This window comes from Narcine bancroftii, chromosome 2, assembly GCF_036971445.1.
Source record: "Narcine bancroftii isolate sNarBan1 chromosome 2, sNarBan1.hap1, whole genome shotgun sequence".
Classification (NCBI taxonomy): Eukaryota; Metazoa; Chordata; class Chondrichthyes; order Torpediniformes; family Narcinidae; genus Narcine; species Narcine bancroftii.
Genome location: NC_091470.1, coordinates 185348822 through 185368191, shown reverse-complemented (window position 1 = coordinate 185368191; position 19370 = coordinate 185348822). Strand labels below are relative to the sequence as shown.

General features: G+C 49.6%; 1 protein-coding gene across 3 annotated transcripts; it reads right to left on the bottom strand.

Moving 5' to 3' along the window:
• Positions 1-6181: 6181 nt before the first annotated feature.
• ppt2b (palmitoyl-protein thioesterase 2b) lies at positions 6182-18735 on the bottom strand. 3 transcript variants are annotated; one of them, XM_069919568.1, is made up of 9 exons: positions 18489-18575; positions 16399-16494; positions 14675-14828; positions 13640-13735; positions 12326-12433; positions 11516-11599; positions 11184-11268; positions 10316-10370; positions 7537-9839 (listed from the first exon to the last, which is right to left on the bottom strand). In XM_069919568.1, exons 2-9 carry the CDS (start codon positions 16399-16401, stop codon positions 9696-9698), a joined length of 729 nt encoding a protein of 242 aa, XP_069775669.1. In that variant the 5' UTR covers positions 16402-16494; positions 18489-18575; the 3' UTR covers positions 7537-9695. The 3 variants fall into 3 exon arrangements, with proteins under 3 accessions (XP_069775668.1, XP_069775669.1, XP_069775666.1); XM_069919567.1 differs by lacking the exons at positions 7537-9839; positions 16399-16494 and adding an exon at positions 6182-6379 and having other exon boundaries at positions 18489-18735; XM_069919565.1 differs by lacking the exon at positions 16399-16494 and having other exon boundaries at positions 18489-18735.
• Between the last annotated feature and the right edge of the window lie 635 nt (positions 18736-19370).

Here is a 19370-nt window from a genome sequence, read left to right as displayed (position 1 = left end):
TGGACAACCCTCCCACCCGGTGGTTCCCGTCTGCAATGACAGGGCGATGGTGAAATGTACTAAACACCGTGGTCAGTGGTTCCCGTCTGTCATGACGAACAACTCCACGGCCATGAAATCCCCTCCACATTGACTTCCAGTCTTCATTGCGAACCAGCACCACTGGGGGAAGTGCTCAGCTCAATACAGCTCGCCCTGTCATTGCAGACGGACACCACTTGATGGGAGTGTTGTCCACTATTCAGCTCGCCTTGTCTTTGCGGACGGGCACCAGTGGGGTGGGAGTGTTCAGCTCAATACAGCTCGTCCTGTCATTACGGACGGACACCACTGGGGGGACACTGTTGTCCACTATTCAGCTCGCCCTGTCATTGCGGATGGGCACCACTGGGTGGGAGTGTTCAGCTCAATACAGCTCGCCCTGTCATTGCGGACGGACACCACTGAGTGGGAGTATTCAGCTCAATACAGCTCGCCCCGTCATTGCGGACAAACACCACTGGATGGAGTGTTGTCCACTATTCAGCTCGCCCCTGTCATTGCGGATGGGCACCACTGGGTGGGAGTGTTCAGCTCAATACAGCTCGCCCTGTCATTGCAGACGGACACCACTGGGTAGGAGTGGTCAGCTCAATACAGCTAGCCCTGTCATTGCGGACGACACCACTGGGTGGCGGTGCTGTCCATTATTCAGCTCGCCCTGTCATGCCAGAGGTGGACAAGGTGATGAGAGACATTGACCATGTTGACGGATAGAAGCTTCCACACGGGGATGATATAAGGGGTGTAGATTTTTTTTATTTTTCACACTATAAACCATATTGGGGGGGGGGGGATGTAAGCAGTCAGTCCGACACACAGAGAAGGGGGAGTGCGTGGAATATGCTGCCAGTCACGGTGGTGAAGGCAGGGACAATGGATCATTTAAAGGACAATTAGATCGGTTCATGGAACTGGGAAAAATGGAAGGTTATGCAGTAGGGAAATTGGTCCAGTTGGTTATTGGATCAAAACAACACTTAGGCTGAAGGGTTATGGATTTCAAAGCTCTACATGGGATGAGACGAGGAGTATGTTTGAATCGTCACATCTGGAGATGCATCTCACCTCAAATCCTCCACTTCTTTTACCTGTGACATTCAGCCCGTCTCCTCTGCTCACCACCCTCCTGCCTGTGGAATCAGTGTCTCCTCCTTTCCTTGAACGAAGACTTCCCCATTTGGATGCCTTCCTTTCCATCTCCCTCTCACCTGCCCTGCTCCTGCATCCCCTCCTCTCCTCTCTCTCCACAGGACAGGTGTTGGTTTTGAGTCAAAAACTGAGATGGATTTTGATCAAGTTCAGGTTTATTGTCATCTCACTGTACTTCTACAACCTGACAAAGTGTTCATCTTCCTGAAACCTTTACACACTGTTTGGACACACGGTGCAAAAACCTTCAGCAACACTTATTGGGGGCAAGATTATTGGCAATTAAACAGGAAAGTCTGCAGACGATGGGATTGAGGGCAATGGATAAATGATTCTCAGCAGGTCGCTCAGAATACAGAGGAAGTCAAGGGTAATAACCAACGACTTGGGCCTGGGCACTTTCTCAGTAATAAGGAAAAAAAAGCAGGCGAATGTCTGAATAAAAATGTGGGAGTAGGGGTGTAGAGGAGGAGGAAGGGGCGGGTAGGGGAGAAGTCCAGGCGCACAGGTAAGAAGTCGGTTATTTAGCCACATGGGTGTAATTAGGTGGCATGGGCCCATGGGCCAGAAGGGCCTGTTACCCCAGCATATCTCCAAACCTGAGAATGAAATTGCCAAGAAAACAGAATGGAGCTTGCGGCAGAAATCACTGATGTCATCAGTCGTGTCCAATGTCCAAGTCCACGGCGAGTGCACTAATGAGTTGGAGAAACTCAGCAGGCCACGCAGCCTCCACAGGAGAAAAAGGCTCCCCTTCCCTTCTGAGAGATGGTGCCCGACCTGCTGAGTTTCTCTGGAACTGCTTAATCTGGAACATAAGCAGCAACTGCCATTTATAAATGGGTCGTGTTCAGTTGACAACATCCTGAAAGGAAGGGAAAAAATTCCACTCTTTGTGTTGATTCTTTTATGTTTTTTAAGAATAACTTTCATCTTTTAGGTGATTCTTATTTCTCAGCATGATCACAGATGGGCAGACAGCAAATATGCCGTAAAAAATAAATCAGTATAAAATACAGAAGTTTAAAATTAGCGTGCCTTGCTGTACATTCACCAATCAATCAATATGTAATCTCAATCAACCAGAAAATACACTTATCCGGCATCTACCCATCGTCTCAGGTGCTGGATACCAGGGCGTTAACAACACCAGCAAATCTATTCATCTGGGAGTCGGTCCGACTACAGATACAGGTAACAAGTGAGAGGGAGTGGGTCATTTTGAGGGAAGGAATCCCCTGATTTTCTGAAAAACAACACTGGAAGCAACAATTTACGCTGGAGAAACTCAACAGGTCACACGGCCTCCAGAGGAAATAAAATGAACCAACGATTCGGACCTGGGCCCTTTGTCAATGTCTGAGCAGAAACAGGCAGGAGACTAAGTAAAAAGGTGGGGGGAGGAGAGGAGGGAGGGAGGGAGGGGCAGGGGGAGGAGAGGTGGGAGAAGGGGCGGGGATGAGGGAGGAAGTGGCAGGGGAACAGGGGAGGAAGGAGAAAGGGACAGGGGAGGAGAGGAGGGAGGAAGGGGCAGGAGGAGGAGGGTGGATGGAGGAAGGGGCAGAGGGAGGTGGGGAGGTGGGAGCAAGGGGCAGGGGAGGAGGAGAGGAGGGAGGAGGTTGAGGGGAGGGGAGGAGTGAGGAGGGAGGGAGGGGCAGTGGAAGGGTGAGAGGAGGGAGGAAGGGGTGGGGAGGAGGGAGAAAGGGGCAGGGGAGTAGTAGTGTGAGTGTGTGTGTGTGTGAGTGATGGAGTGTAAGAATCGTTCTCAAAATCAGAATTTATTGTCATGAACAAGTGTTGAGATTCGGTGTTTTGATCGGACAGGCAGGGGGATAAAGAGCTGGAAGTCAGCAGACAGTCTCTCTCTTCCCCCCATCCTCTGCCTTCTTTCCCTCAGCTCCGAACCCCTTCCTTCTCCATTCAGAGAGCTACCCCCTCCCCTTCACTTCTCAGCTGTTTTTTTCTCTTCTACCCTCCGATCTGCATCCACCTTTGACCTGTATTTTTTCTTCCTCTCCTCCACCCCCCCCCCCCCCACAACACTTAATAGAGGCAGCAATAAATGTAAAAGTAATCCCTTTACTTGTTGTGTGACCTGCTGTGTGTCTCCAGCATGTTTGGGTATTGGGCTCAACCCCAATGTCTGCAGAATTTCTTGTTCAACTGGTGTGAAGTTTGTTTTGCGAGCGGTCAATTTAACCTTTACTTAGGCAATTAGCGGAAATGCTGTTACAGCGCCAGCGATTGGGATCAAGGTTCTAATCCGGAGCTGTTTTAAGGAGCTTGTACGTTCTCCCCACTCTGCGAGGGTTTCCTCCCACTGTTCAAAACATATCAGGGATTGAAGGTCAATTCGGTGGCACGGGACTCGCGGGCCTGTTTTCATGGTGTATGTCTCAAAAACATTATTTAAATTAAAAATTAGTGGTTTCGTGGACAGCGAGGAAGCCTTTTGAAACAAAGAGGGACCTTGACCAGTTGGAAAAATGAGCTACAGAGGGGCAGATGGAATTTAATGCAGACAAGTGTGAGGTGTTGCATTTTGGAAGGACAAGCCAAGGTGGGACAGTAAATGATCGGGCACCGAGGAGTGAGTTAGCATGGAGGGATGTGGGAATTCAGATACGTTTCTTTCTTTGGCTTGGCTTCGCGGATGAAGATTTATGGAGGGGTAATGTCCATGTCAGCTGCAGGCTTGTTTGTGGCTGACAAGTCCGATGCGGGACAGGCAGACATGGTTGCAGCGGTTGCAAGGAAAAATGGTTGGTTGGGGTTGGGTGTTGGGTTTTTTCTCCTTTGTCTTTTGTCAGTGAGGTGGGCTCTGCGGTCTTCTTCAAAGGAGGTTGCTGCCCGCCAAACTGTGAGGCGCCAAGACGCACGGTTTGAGGCGATATCAGCCCACTGGCGGTGGTCAATGTGGCAGGCACCAAGAGATTTCTTTAGGCAATCCTTGTACCTCTTCTTTGTGCACCTCTGTCACGGTGGCCAGTGGAGAGCTCGCCATATAACACGATCTTGGGAAGGCAATGGTCCTCCATTCTGGAGACGTGACCTACCCAGCGCAGTTGGATCTTCAGCAGAGTGGATTCGATGCTGTCGGCCTCTGCCATCTCGAGTACTTCGATGTTAGGGATGAAGTCGCTCCAATGAATGTTGAGGATGGAGCGGAGACAACGCTGGTGGAAGCGTTCTAGGAGCCGTAGGTGATGCCGGTAGAGGACCCATGATTCGGAGCCGAACAGGAGTGTAGGTATGACAACGGCTCTGTATATGCTAATCTTTGTGAGGTTTTTCAGTTGGTTGTTTTCCAGACTCTTTTGTGTAGTCTTCCAAAGGCGCTATTTGCGTTGGCGAGTCTGTTGTCTATCTCGTTGTTGATCCTTGCATCTGATGAAATGGTCCAGCCGAGGTAGGTAAACTGATTGACCATTTTGAGTTTGTGTGCCCGATGGAGATGTGGGGGGGCTGGTAGTCATGGTGGGGAGCTGGCTGATGGAGGACCTCAGTTTTCTTCAAGCTGACTTCCAGGCCAAACATTTTGGCAGTTTCCGCAAAACAGGACGTCAAGCGCTGAAGAGCTGGCTCTGAATGGGCAACTAAAGCGGCATCATCTGCAAAGAGTAGTTCACGGACAAGTTGCTCTTGTGTCTTGGTGTGAGCTTGCAGGCGCCTCACATTGAAGAGACTGCCATCTTTCATGGCTTGTTTAAGCATCATGCTGAAGAAGATTGAAAAGAGGGTTGGTGCGAGAACATAGTCTTGCTTCACGCTATTGTTAATGGAGAAGGTTTCAGAGAGTTCATTGCTGTATCTGACCCGACCTTGTTGGTTTTCATGCAGTTGGATAACCATGTTGAGGAATTTTGGGGGGCATCCGAGGCGCTCTAGTATTAACAAAAGCTGGAGAAGTTTATCCAGAGGTGACACAAGGTTATACCCTACAATTTGTGGGTCACTGGTTTGGCAGTGCATGTGGTTCTCCAGTTTACCCTGGCAACATTAACAGATGAGTCTGCATGGGAAAGGGCTGAGGAACTGAGCTAGCTGGGACCTGGGGCCACTGTGGAGAGGGCACAGGCGCTCAGCCAAGTGTTCAGGGATGAGGCGCTCCCAGTCAAGGTGAGTCTCCTGTGGAGGGTCATGTAACCTCCGTCTGGGACCGGGTCCAAATGTGGATCATGGAGAGTCCTGTAACCTCTCCAGCAAACCTGAGATCAGAGTTGACCTCACCTGCCAATCAAGGGTTAGTTCTTTCTACAGGTGAGGGTGATGGGCAATTGATCCTTGCACATCATGTGGATGGTCCCTGCATTGAAAAAGCAGCACCTGGAGCTTGTTTTCTGCTCTTTCTCAGTTCTTGCTGCTGTATTGAGATTATCACTGAAATCAAGGCAACTCTGGAGGGCTGACTGCAATGGGCCTGCTCCAGATCCCAAGCTGGGGATGATGCTGGAGACCTGGTTCATTCTTTAGTTGTGATTAATTTACTCTTCATTAGAGGGCTGTGCCTGCTAGAGATTGGGGTGAGGGTCCAGTGTGTTTAACCCTCGCTTCCCCAATTGGAAGTTGAGAACGTTTCGCGGTGGTTTGTTTGCACCCGATGTGTAGTTATTTGCCTATTATTCCAGTGTACTTGTGACCACTGCTGAACACTTGCCAGCTGCAGAGGGCCGAATGCAACACTGGGGATCAGGTTCACGTTTATGTCCTCGTTTAGTTACACAGTATATCGTGCCTGTGGGTGGATAGAGGACTGTTCGTTGATTTGTTATGCCGTATACTCTGCCTCTTGCTGGATGGGTACTCGGTATGTGTAGTTCGGTTATTTTTGTGAATTCCCCTGTGTGCAAATAGACCACCATTAATTACATGCCCAGCCTGGATTCTCTTTGAACCCCAACCGAAAACAACAACCATTCCTACCCTTATCATTTCAAATAATTTTATTGGAGAATAAACAAAAGTTGAAGCAAATGAAACTTATGTCATGAGATAGTTGATTTTATTGCCAAATATCACCTATTGATCACAGCTGCAAAGTTTTAAGTTACAGACAACAGCTTCTCACAGAATAGCATCAGGCAAACCCTCTGTCTGATAACCCAGGCCTCAAAAGTGCTGGAGAAATCCAGCAGGTTATGCAGCATCCACAGGAAGTGAAGGTTCACCAACATTCTGGGCCTGGGCCCTGCATCAGATACAAGCAAAAGCAGGTCAATCCCTGAATCCAAAAGTGGGGGAGGAGAGTGGGGAGGATAGGGGAAGAGCACAAGAGGATACAGATGGGAGGGTAGAAGAGGGGAAAAAAGCTGAAGTGATGGGGACAGGGAGATAGATCTCTGATAGAAGGAATGGGATGGGGTGCTGGAGAAATGGGCAGAGGGAAAGAGATTCGGGGAGAGGAATAATGGAAATTGGTCAATGTTAATGCCTTATGATTCAAGACAGAATATCAAGGTTGTTCCTCTAATTTGCAGGAGGCATTGAATAAACCTTGCATTGTTGTTCATTTAACTAGCCCCTCATTGAATTAAAGATCCAACGATTAGATTTGCTCTCTAACTTGCACATGGCAGTTCATGTTGCTGCAAACATTTTTTCCAAGTTCTAAATGAAGATATTCTCTCCACTTCCAACTCTGGCAGGAGCTGGGAGAAAAGATGAGAATTTCCCCAGCAAGTCCATCTGCTGCTGAAGGAGAGGGAGTCAGAGAAGTTGAGGCTCACATTTCCAGCAGGCGCCTCAGGGATTGAAGTCTTCCCCTCCCATCCCGGGCAATGCAAGTGATGATCCAGGTTGTGGTTTAAAATGAGGTAGTGTCATTTTTCCAAACTAATCACAAGGACAACAGCCGCAGCTGATTATACTTCCCTAAGATCAGGAGGGGGAAATCCAGAACATGAACCAGTCCTCATTGAGGGCTCAGCAGTGGAAAGGGTTAAGAACTTCAACATCTCTGAAGGTCTATCCAGGGACCTCCACGTCAAGGAAATCACTAAGAGCTATAGTTCGTGAGGTGTTTGAGAATATTTAGTACGTTACCAAAGACCCTTGCAGATTTCTACAGGTGCACCGTGGAGAGCATTTTGACATAATGCAATGGCAATGCACAAGACAGGAAAGAACTCCAGAAAGCTGTGAATTTGGCCAGCACTATCACAGGCATCTGTCTCCTCTGCATCTAGGATATCTATAAGATGCAATCTCTATCATCAAGGTCCCTCACCTCCCAGGTCACTGCTACCATCGGGAAGGAGGTTCAGAAGCCCGGAGAACACTCAACAGCACAAGCCTCTTCCCCTCTGACATCAGATTTCTGAATGGACAATGAACCACAGACACATCTTTCTCCTCTTCTGAACCAATTTATTTTTAAGTGTAATTTAAAGCTACAGTATATTTGTACCTTATGATCAATGAATTTCATGACATGTTTATGACAATAAATTCTGATTGTTTCAGGACTCCCAGACTTTGCTCATTTCAGAAAGAACCTGTTGCTGGAAGTGGAAACTTCAGTTGGCAACAAAGAATTGAATGGGACAAGTATTTCCAGAAACAAGCAGTGATTCAAGCTCATCAGATACACTGAGCCATGGAAGAGGACAGAGTCCTTTCTGGAATCCCATTCAGTGCCATCAGGCTTTTGATTAACCGATCCCTCACAGGCTGATTTGGTGCCACGGTAACTTGCCTACCTTGCATAATGACACATCCTGCCTTTACCTGCTTTGTTCCAGTGGAATTCTCCTTAACTGACAGTATTACTTGCAGGGATAAATCCCAGAGATCAAACTCCAGAGGTGAAAAATCAGGAAATACTGAAGGACAAATCTTGCTTTCACTCTGCCAATGTACAGAGCTGAACCAAACTTTCTCGGCAAACTTTCTTGTCTAAAAATATATGTGCATATTTTCTTCAGGAATTTCAAGTCTTGGCTTGGACAGGAAAGTCCGAACCCCGTCGGAGGATACGATTTTGCAGGAAGAAACAATTCCCACTCCATTCCTACTCCCCCTCCTTCCAAATGGAGGGAATGTCCCCACATCTCCCCAAGACTTCATGTTCCTGACATATACAGGAACTTTTTACAGGACACTTCTTTCCTTTATTTGCCCACGGTTTTAAATTTGCCGTCAAAGAATTCACGTGATTAAAGTGCACATTCCAGATTTTATTCAAGGGTATTTGTCTACATTTTAGTTTGATCATGTAGAAATTACAGCCCTTACAAGGCCCCATTTCAAGGCCCCATAATGTTTGGGGCATTTGGCTTCACAGATGTAGATGTAGGACACAGGGGCAAATAAAGGAAAAAAGTGTCCTTGTCCCAAACACTATGGAGGGCACAGTTTAATAGCTTTTACTGCTCAAAGTTATACCTGCCAATATTATTTTATATCTATATATAAAAGGCAAAAATCTCAAATCCTTAAAAAGTCATTCATTATTTAAAAATTATTTTAAATATGATTTCAAAAGCTTAGATATAGAAAATATTTTTCTTCCCTTCAAAAGCACAAATTTCCTCTGAAGTTTTTTTTTTAAAATGCTGGGTACAAAACAAGAACCTTCACCTTAAGCAAGAAACAAACAAAACCAACCCAGTCCAACATGGGAACAATGGAAGGAAATTTCGTCAGTACAGTCTACAGATCAGGGCATAGCGCCATTCCTGCAACAGAGTTAACCGGTCCGGGGGGGTGGGGCGGTGAAATAAGAGAGAGCTGTGCGTACATCAGGAGTCAGACGCATCCTTGGGAGTCAGCCGCACCTCCCAGTTAACCCACAAGATCAGTTTCAGTTCCAAATCCATATCACAGAGTTGATTCCAGTCAACGGGAAAACACCAGAGCTGTTCACCATGTTACAACAGTCGGAAGACCCAAAAATCACCCTGGATGTTGGGTTATGGGAACAAACCCATGTCAGAGCCCCCCGCCTCGTCCCAGGGAGAAGACAAGGGTTGGAGAGGAGAGTGGAGGTGAGAAGGAAAGACAGGATTTCAGAAATAAATTAATAAAACAAATAAAATTAGCAAATGTATAATGGGACAAGTGAACTTGGCCAATTCGCGTTTCAAACTGGAACTTAGTTCAACTGTAGGGGCAGCAGCTCCCCCCTTGCCACCACCTTCCTATCCACCTCAGAGGTAGTAAAATAGATCTGGGGAACTGCCCAGTATTCTCCTTCATGATGAGCCTCTAGAGCAGTGGTTCTCAACCCTTTTCTGACCTCTGCCCACTGCTCACCCATCCCAACCCAGTCAAATACTAAGTAATCCCTTAGTAACCACACAGCATTTATGCTTAAGGTGGCATGGGAGTGGGGAGACAAAAAGGTTGAAAACCACTGATCGAGGGTAACCGCCCCCCCTCCCCTGCATTTAAACTGGGGCTTTACAGAAAATCTTCCAGTTCCTTCCCCCACCTCTGTCTCCTGTGTAGTTGGATTTGGTTTGAGGTGCATCAGAACCTCTCCTCCCTCCCCACCCCCAATGTGTTTACGTGAGCCATTTGACAATGCACTGGTCAAATATAGTTCTATTGGAGTGCCAGTCCGTGTGATGCACATCCGGTATCTTGAATATTGTGATGGCACCCCTAGCATCCAATGTCTTCAGGCCAAACAGGTCCTTGAGGTAAACCTGGAAGAGGACGGATCCCAATCAGCACCCCTTCCCTTAGACAGGTGAAACCATCCCTTCCCAGAGACTCCATTTGGTCACTAAGACATTGGTCCCAGGGGCCGCAGAGGGAAGGGGGAGCCAGGGGTCACAAAGGGGGGAGAGGCTGGGGAGGGAGGAGCTGGGGGTCAGGAAGGGAGGGAGCCAGGGATAAAGAGAATGGGGAAAACGGGCCGCAGAGAGAGTGGGGGTGGGGGGAGGAGGAGAAGGGCACTGAGGGAGGGAGGGGGACAGCTGGGGATGGTGCAGAGATGGAGGAGCCATGGAGGGGAGGGAGGAGCCAGGGGCCACAGCTGCAGTCGGAAATGCAAGTGGAGGAGAGGCAGGAGGTCCGAGGGAACTGGATGGTATTTACTGGAGGGGAAGGGGCAGATTTCCAAATCCCCCTTTTATCGACCTCTGCCCACTGCTCACCCATTCCTGCCATCAACACTCACCAGCTGCCTCCTCATCTCCACCACTGTCTCATTCTCGTTGTAGAACCCAAAGTGGCTGCAAGAGGGAGAGGATGGTCAGATAGGCCGGAAATAATGAGGTGGGGGAGGGAGATGGGGAGAGCTGGGTGTGTTTCTCCCATCACCAATCACAGACAGAGTGCTGGAACTCAGGGAGACCTTCCCTCTCACTGAACCACCAGCTCGCCTTCTCAATCCCCATAGTCACCTCAGGAAGGTATTTCTGCACCTTTCCAGACCACATCCATTAACAGATCATTTCAGCCCATGAGCCCGTGCCACCCAATTTACATCCAATTAACCTACACCCCTGGTACGCTTTAAAGGTTGGAAACCAGAGCACCTGGAGGAAACCCATGCAGACACAAGGAGAATTCAAACCCCAGTCCCGGTCACTGGCGCTGTAAAGATGTTGCGCTAATCGCTACGCCAACCTATATGGACATGAGCTTCAGATTCCCACCACCCCCGTCATTCAGGTGGAGCCCAGTGTTGCCTCCTTCAAACACAATGGGGGTACTGAGAGCTGGCCCAGAACTCCAGCCGGGTGGGGTGAGGTGGAGCCTAATGTGATGCCACGCCCTCTGTACCATGGCCCCACACCCCCCCATGCAGTTGCTCTGCATCACTCCCACCACGCTGCCCAACTCACAGGCCCTGCCCCTGCCGAACTGACCCTTTCTCTCCTGCTCCATGCTATGGAGCTGTCCCCTTCCCGCCCACTACTTCGTGCCCACCCACCTCCCCATGCGCCCCCACACCATTCCCACACCCGAACTTCACCCCATCCCCTCCCCTCGTGACCACATCCCCTCGCCCCACCCATTCAATGCCGTAGAGTACAATGTACCTTGACTGCCAGGGGGTGATGACGCCGTCATCTGGCCCACCAATCAGTACCAGGTGCTGGAGCCTGAGGAAGTTTTTCTTCCATTCTAATAATTAAAAAAAAAGGGAAAATTTGATCCACAGGCTAGGAGTCTGTCACAGCCCATGAGGGGAGATGCTTGTTGTTCTGGGGTCTTGTTGTTCCATGGTGGAGAACCACTGCTCGGACAGTCAGTGCCAAAGGCAGCGTAGAGGGAGCATCCCTCCATTTTTAACACTTGCCGCAGTTGTCCTTTCCACCATTCCAGCTTGCACTGGGTTTAAGGGAGAGGATTGGGAGCAGTTCCCGGTTACCTGAGGCATTGGGGTTCATCCTCTCGTTGTTCAGTAAGGCCAGGTAATTACTGGTGTTGAGGTACAGGTCGTGATGATGTGGGTCTGGAACAGGAGGAGAGGGAGGTCAGGTCAACCACATCATAAAGTCACCTCCAGTGCCCACAGGCGGCGGGGACAGTGGCCACCGTGTGCACGGGACCGTGGCCACCGCACGCCGCCTCACTCCATACACAGGATGGAGACAAAAGACTCACAGTAGACAGGATGGAGGAAACACACTAATTCATATTGTATGCCAGACAGAGGTCACTGCAAGTCGTACAGATGCCCCACCCACCACGCAGTGAGCACAGGTGCCACGCCCCGCCTCTGCCATGCGTCCAGCGCAGACGCCACGCACTGACCCACGGTGTACACTGACTAGTCACAGACGCCACACACTGACCCACACTATACACCTATGCAACATTACAACTGACAATCGCATTCTGGAGATCTGGGAACAGAAAGGCAATGTGAAACTCACTAACCTCACACATATCACAGTGCAAGGCACCAATACCCTGCACATTTAGCACGGTGATGAGATGCAACACAAACACACTTGTCGCAGAGCATGGAGACCATGAGTTATACACCAACATTCACATTATATAGAGCATGAAGACAGCGTATAACACTGATTCCAAGGCAGTATTCAGCTGACGGCAATAGTGCACCGTGCACACAGCTTGCCACACCTTCAGAGAATGTGAAACTCGATGTACACTGTCACAGCACAGAGAAACACAAGGCCACTCAATGGACGACCAGTAGAAAAGACCTCACCATTCCAATAATTACAGATGGAGACACGCTGTCCGATCTGGGTGTAGCAGACGTGATAGAGATTGCTCTTCACGTACTTGGGAAAAAGCCATTTCAAGTAATCGGTATCTGTCGGAGAAAAAACTACTTGGTAACTCGGGAACTGCACACAAACCATCAATCAAGCACAGCACCCATTTGAATAGACAGATCAAGTGAGTTAACACAGGTCATAAGAGTGGAGTACAAGAGAACACTGCCCAACTTGGCAGGAGAAATAGAAAAGGCTGTGCCGGTGAGACCACACCTGGAACACCACGCGCCGTGCCGGTGAGACCACACCTGGAACAACACGCGCCGTGCCGGTGAGACCACACCTGGAACACCACGCGCCGTGCCGGTGAGACCACACCTGGAACACCACGCGCCGTGCCGGTGAGACCACACCTGGAACACCACGCGCCGTGCCGGTGAGACCACACCTGGAACACCACGCGCCGTGCCGGTGAGACCACACCTGGAACACCACGCACCGTGCCGGTGAGACCACACCTGGAACACCACGCGCCGTGCCGGTGAGACCACACCTGGAACACCACGCACCGTGCCGGTGAGACCACACCTGGAACACCACGTGCTGTGCCGGTGAGACCACACCTGGAACACCACGCGCCGTGCCGGTGAGACCACACCTGGAACACCACGTGCTCAAGACCACATCTGGAACACCACATGCAGTGCTGGTAAGACCCCGGAACACCGTGCGCGCAAGACCACATCTGGAACACTGTGGCAAAACTGGTAAGACCACATCTGGAATATTGTAGTACTGGCAAAAGCACATTAGACCACTGCAGTACTGACATAAGAAAAATTTGAACAGCTACATTAATGGAAGGGGTATGGAAGATGTGATCCGGGTGCAAGCCAGTGGGACTGGGCAGAATAATAGTATATCTAGAAGGGCCAAAGGACTTGTTTCTGTGCTGATGTTTTATGGTTTTGTCGATCAAATTTTGATATTGAAGGAGATTAAAGTTTGCTGCGGAATTTGAAATGACAACCTGTTCAGGTTTCAACAGCTCCTCAGAGTTTGTGTAATTGGTTCATAAATAAGAGGGCAGCAAGAAGCTTGTGAGAATGGGAAGTGTGGTTGAATTGAAATTGGTTGTGGGTGAATCTCAGCCTGGTGAAGCATCAGCTGCAGCATTTCACTGGGACCTTCCTGCCGAGGGCTTTGTCAGAATCCTGCAGGCCTTGACCCTCCGGCTACACCTTCAGCCTTTTCCCCCACTTCTCCTTCCCCTGATCGCAGTCGGAGAGGCTGAAACTCACCTCCGTATTGGCCAAGCATAGGAGACGACAGCGAGACGAGGGTGTGCACGTTGTGGGCGGGCATGGTGGAGAGGATTCCCCGGCAAATCAGGCCACCTGGAGAAACACAGATAAGGACACAGGAGACTTGTCAAAAGAGGGCCAACATGTCAGCGAGATTCAGAGCGAGTACCATCACCTCTCTTCCACACGGGTACTCAGTATCCTACCTTGGAATGCCAACATTTGCTACTTTAGATCCAGCCCAGAGTTAAGGGCCAGTATTGAATGGACAATTATTCCTTTTAATGGGGCCATGGGTCCTCTCCACCCTGCAGACACACAACTGCAGGGCTGGGATTCAACCGGCATCTCCATTTCCTGGATACAGGCATTTCTGGTAAGGCCGACACTGATCAGTTCAAGTGAAACACGATAGTTTTATTGGTTCAATACTGGTTGGGGTAACATTACCTGTCACACTGTCCCTGGGACAGCATGGGTTAAATCCAGGGTGCACCTCAATTTGCACTGACCTATCACATTCTCCCAGGGCAGGTTAGATACAGGGTACAGCTCCAAACACACCCTCCCAGGGCAAGGTCTGATACCAGAGTTAGATATTTCCACACTATTCCTTTTCTCCAGGCCAAGCCCAGAAGAATTTCTCCAGGAGTAAATCCACGTAGCCCCATTTAATTAAACAGTCGTGTTTCAGATAGAATCATCCAGAAGCCCACCTTCATAAAGAATTATTAACATCACTGCAGCAGCCGCAGTGTACGAGGGAGACCAGAGCTGTTCAGTAACCGGGTTTATGACCCAGCAATGCAAGTCCCTGATGAATTCTCAGTGAAAATTCAGAGAGGGAAGAATAGTAGCGCAATCCAAACAATATCTTGACGATAAAACCTGGTTCCAGTCAGCAAAATGGCCTTTGGAAATATGGAAACTGTCCAATTCTTTCTCCATTCTTGTTGGAACCAGGGAATTAATATCCATCTTGAATCAACACTAAAATATCATGGAATTTGTTTTCCAATCTTTTGGTCTTACCTTGAGAATAACAGATCATGTGCACCCCATTGGCTGCATTTTCCATGATGGGATAGATAGCCTGTTTGAATCCTTCCACCTGACTCCACAGGGACATCAGACTCTTTGTGCGATCGAACAGGTCGATGATGGTCACATTGGTTCCCGGATGTGACTGAGTAGGGACAGAGAATTAGCCAGAGTTAATTCTCTGTTGCAATTTACAGCGCCAGCACCCGTGACCGGGATTCGAATCGTGCGCTGCCTGAAAGGAGTTTGTACATTCTCCCCTTGTCTGGGTGGGTTTACCCCGGGACACCGGTATCCTACCACCATTCAAAACATAGCGGTACCGGGAGTCGTGGGTCAGTTGGGTGCAATTGGGCAGCATGGGCCAGAAAATGGCTGTTACCGTGCTGTATATCTAAATTAAAATAACTCAGCAGGTCTCACAGCGCCAATAGCGGGTAAAGATATATAACCAACATTTTGGGTCTGAGCCTTCATCAAGGTATGAGCAAAATGCAGGCAGGCTTCTGAATAAAAGGGCTGGGGAGAAGGGAAGAAAGCAAGGGCCAGCAGGGAAAAGGCGATAATAATTGGACATGAATAGGGCAGGAGAGGAAAGGTGAGAACTGATTGGGGCAGGCAGGTGGCTCTATGAAAGTGGGAGTGAGGAGCAGGAGAAGGTGAGAGAGGGAAAAGGAGACAGGGATAGGGAAAGAGAAAGATAGGGGGGGAACTAACAGAAAACAGTTGATGTTAATGCCATCCAGTTGGTGGGGGTCCAGATGGAAGATGAGGTGATGTTCCTCCAGTTTGCAGATGGTCTCAGTCTCGCCATGCATAAGACCGTGGACAGGCATGTCAGCAAGGGAATGGGATGGGAAATTGAAATGGGTGGTCACTAGGAGATCCACACTATTGCAGTGGACAAGGTGCTCAATGAAGAGATCTCCCAGTCTGCGCCCAGTCTCTCCAATGCAATGTTTTCCCCTCCCCCCCACCTCAGGATTGATATCTGGAATTTGCTGCCTTGGGTGGGTGGCTGTGGAGGCCAGATCATTGGGTGAATTTAAGGCAGAGAATGATAGGTATTTAAATAGTCTGGGAATCAAAAGCTATGGGAGAAGGTGGGAGAATGTATCAGCTTATGATGGAATGGCAGAGTGGACTCAATGGCTGAATGGCCTTCTGCTGGCTGCTTTCCTGCCTTGTATGGAGGCACCAACTCTCAGGACAAGAATAAACGCCAGAGGGTTGTTAATTCGGCCTGCGACATATCAGGCACCAGACCACTCTATCGAGGACATCTACTTGAGGCGGAGTCTTAAAAAAGCAGCCTCTATCCTCAAAGACCCCCCACCACCCCAGGCCAGGCCCTCTTCACTCTGCTACCATCGGGGAAAAGATCCAGGAGCCTAAAGACAAGCACTCAGTGGAACAGGGACGGCTTCTTCCCCTCCACCATCAGATTCTTGAACAATCAGTGAACCATAGACATGCCCTTACTTTTTGCAAACTATTACTTTTTTATAGTAATGTTGTAAGATGGGAATGTTTGCCCTGTGACAGTGCCGCAAAGCACTGAATTTCATGACTTGTTCATGACAATAAATTCTGAGATCTTAGTCAGGCTGAAGGGCATGTTTCTCTGGTCTAAATCCACAACTCAGAACTTTGCTCCCAGCTCAGGCATTCATGTACAATAAAACATCAATAAATTAATGTCCTTTTGCCCTCACCATTCAGCTGTCAACTGGTGTCCCAGATCATTGCCCCGTCGTAAAACACAACAATGCTCATCAGGAAGATTGCATCCATTTCTGGGTCGCACACTTCTATGGAGGGAAAGTGCCAATAGTGAATCCGGGATTCAAGAGGGTGCTGAGGGCATGAAGGTCTCCCGAAGGGCCTCAGGTACTCCTGGTCGTATCGGAGGTTAGGATCTGGAGCTCAAAGAATCGAACAAGAGTCGGTGGAGCTGCAGAGGCTGTGGGAGCACTGGAGGCAAATCCACGGACACATGGCGGCTCTGAGGGGACTCCCCTTTGCTTCCCTTTCTCTTGTACAGTAAGGGGAGGCAGGTGGCACTAATGGCGACTTTTTAATCTGCCTTATGGCAGCCAAAAAGCAATTTCATGTTATGTGACAATGAAGGAATCTGGACTTCAGACGATGGGCAGATGGGCTAAACTGTTTCTCCTTAGGGCAAGGGAGGGAATGGAGAGGATTACTTAGGGAGCTCAAAATCCTGTCGAGATTTGCCGCAAGAAGCAAGTGAAACAGCTTCCAGAAAGAAGGACAGCGGTTAGCTTTTACAGTGCCAGCGATCTGGACCGGTCATGGGATCAAATCCAGTGCGTCTGTAAGGAATTTATACATTCTCCCGTGTCAGCGTGGGTTTGCTCCGGGGGGTCCAGTTTCCAACCACCCTTCAAAAACGTACCTGGGGTGTAAATTGGGTGGCACAGACTTGTAGGGTCAAATTGGTCTGTAACAAATGAGTAACCAGATTGAACAAAATGCGTGGCTGTGTTGGACCCTTAGTTAAATCAAGTTCCAGTATCTTTGAGTGCAACCTCCTCTCCTCTAGTCCTGCTGTTGTTTGGAACCATCTGGTGTTGTGTAACTAACGGCTCATGCAGAAGTTACATCTCTAGGATGTGTCTGTCTGACAATCAAAGATAATTTTTTTTAAAAATCAAACTGTTCAGTGACCAAACGCAATACCCCAGCACAGCTATTCTCAATCTTTTTTTTAGCTAAGGCCCCCCTTAGGTCTCTGCTCAACATTTATGGGCCCCCTTCCCTGTGAAGGGTCAAGTTATGGTTTCTTCCATACTTCTCTCCTGCCAACTACTTAAAAAAAACAAAAAATATTTTATGATCTCATTCCATGGCCCTCACCTTGAATATGCTGTGGCCCCCAGGAGGGGGTGCAGGAATGGCTGCCCAAAGATATTGTTAATACAACAGGCTGGGACACCATCAGGGCGGCAGCATTGCAATCTGGGTAATTCATTTCTGTTCCTTGCTGTCTCGTGTCAACTGCCCAGAGACGAGAGATTTCAGCTACAAGTTTGGCCTGCAGTTTCTCCTCTGAAGTTCAGGGAAGGTTTGCAAGGAATGGACAAGATCACTGACGATTCGTTCCACTGCAGTGAAAAGAGGGAAGCTGCTCAGTAACAGAGAGGTCAGGAGGGCAAGCTGTAAATGAGAACGGGCTGGAGAAACTTGGCAGGTCACGCAACATCAAGAAGAAATAAAGGGGTTTTGGCCTTTCATCATGTACGAAACACACTACAAAATCTACAGCATGGTACAGGCCCTTCAGCCCACAGTATCGTGCCTGCCTCTAACAACTGCCTAGGATTTCCCAGATGCATAACACTACATTTTTCTCAGCTCCATGACTCTTCAGAGATCCTATTGTACCTGCCTCCACCATCGTTGCTGGCAGTGTATTCCATGCACCCACCCTCTCTGTGTGAAGAACTTGCCTCCTACATCCCCTCCCCCCATACTAACTCCCAAGCACCAGAGATCCAAGCCCCCTCATGCTAGCCATTTCAGCCCTGGGGGAAAAGCCTCACAATCAATGCCTCTCATCATCCTGTCCACCTCCATCAGGTCAAACCTAATCCTCCATCACTCCAAGGAGAAAAGGCAAACTTCACTCAATCTATCCTCATACAGCCAGCTCTCCAATCAATGCAAACGTAAATCTCCTCTGTATCCTCTGTAGCATCCACATCTTTCCTGTGGGAACCACAGGGTGGGGGGGGGGGGGGGGGGGGGGCGGAGGGCAGGGGGGGAAGAGAAGACTTTTTACCTGGGTGATGTAAGTCTGCAGCGTCACCAAGTCCCCCGGGCTGTCGAACAAGCCGTGCACCACGATCACCGGCCTGTAGGTGTGAGCCAGCCGCAGCACCGCCGCCACGGAGGCGGCCAGGACGGCCCAGGGGGGCGGCAACATTTCCCCTCTCCACCGCACGCCAGGCCCCGGCTCTCCCCGCTTAGCCCAGCGCCCGCCACCGCGACCCGTCCATCGCCGGCCTCCGAACGCGACCGCCCCCAACCGGAAGGTTCCGCCCCGTCCCCCTAGTAACCGTGCGGGCGTCCCTAGCGACGGCGCGGTCACTTCCGGTCCTGGCCTGGATTCGTGCAGTGTGCGGCAGGTGTGCACTCGCTGCCTGATTGATGGTTCCCCAAAACTTGCGGGACAGCGTTCAGGTTTATTGCAAGAATCCCGAATGCACCGAGATCAAATGCGGTTGCATCATATGCGCGAAAAGTCAGGCCTTGTCTTTGGTTCATTGATCATTCAGGAATCTGATGGCGGAGGGGAAGAAGCCGTCCTTGTGCCTTTGGGGACTAGTCTTCAGCCTCCTTGTCCTTTTCCCCCGACGGTAGCAGAGTGAAGAGGGCCCGGCTTGGGGGGGGTGGGGGGAATAGAGGCTGCTTTATTAAGACACCTCCTCTTGTAGAGGTTCTCTACGGAGTGAGGGCTGGTGCTCGTGATGTCATAGGGCTAACCAGAAACCATGAAGTAAAATAACGACACCATCAAAAAACAGTGTGCTCCATACATCATTCGGGGGCCTTGCCGTTCGGTATGGGCAGTCATGTCTCTCCGTCCACCACGATCTCTGACCCTCCGAACTGTAGTTGTTGACTCCCCTGTTCTCCTTCAGTGAAGGCCCCATCTTTGAGC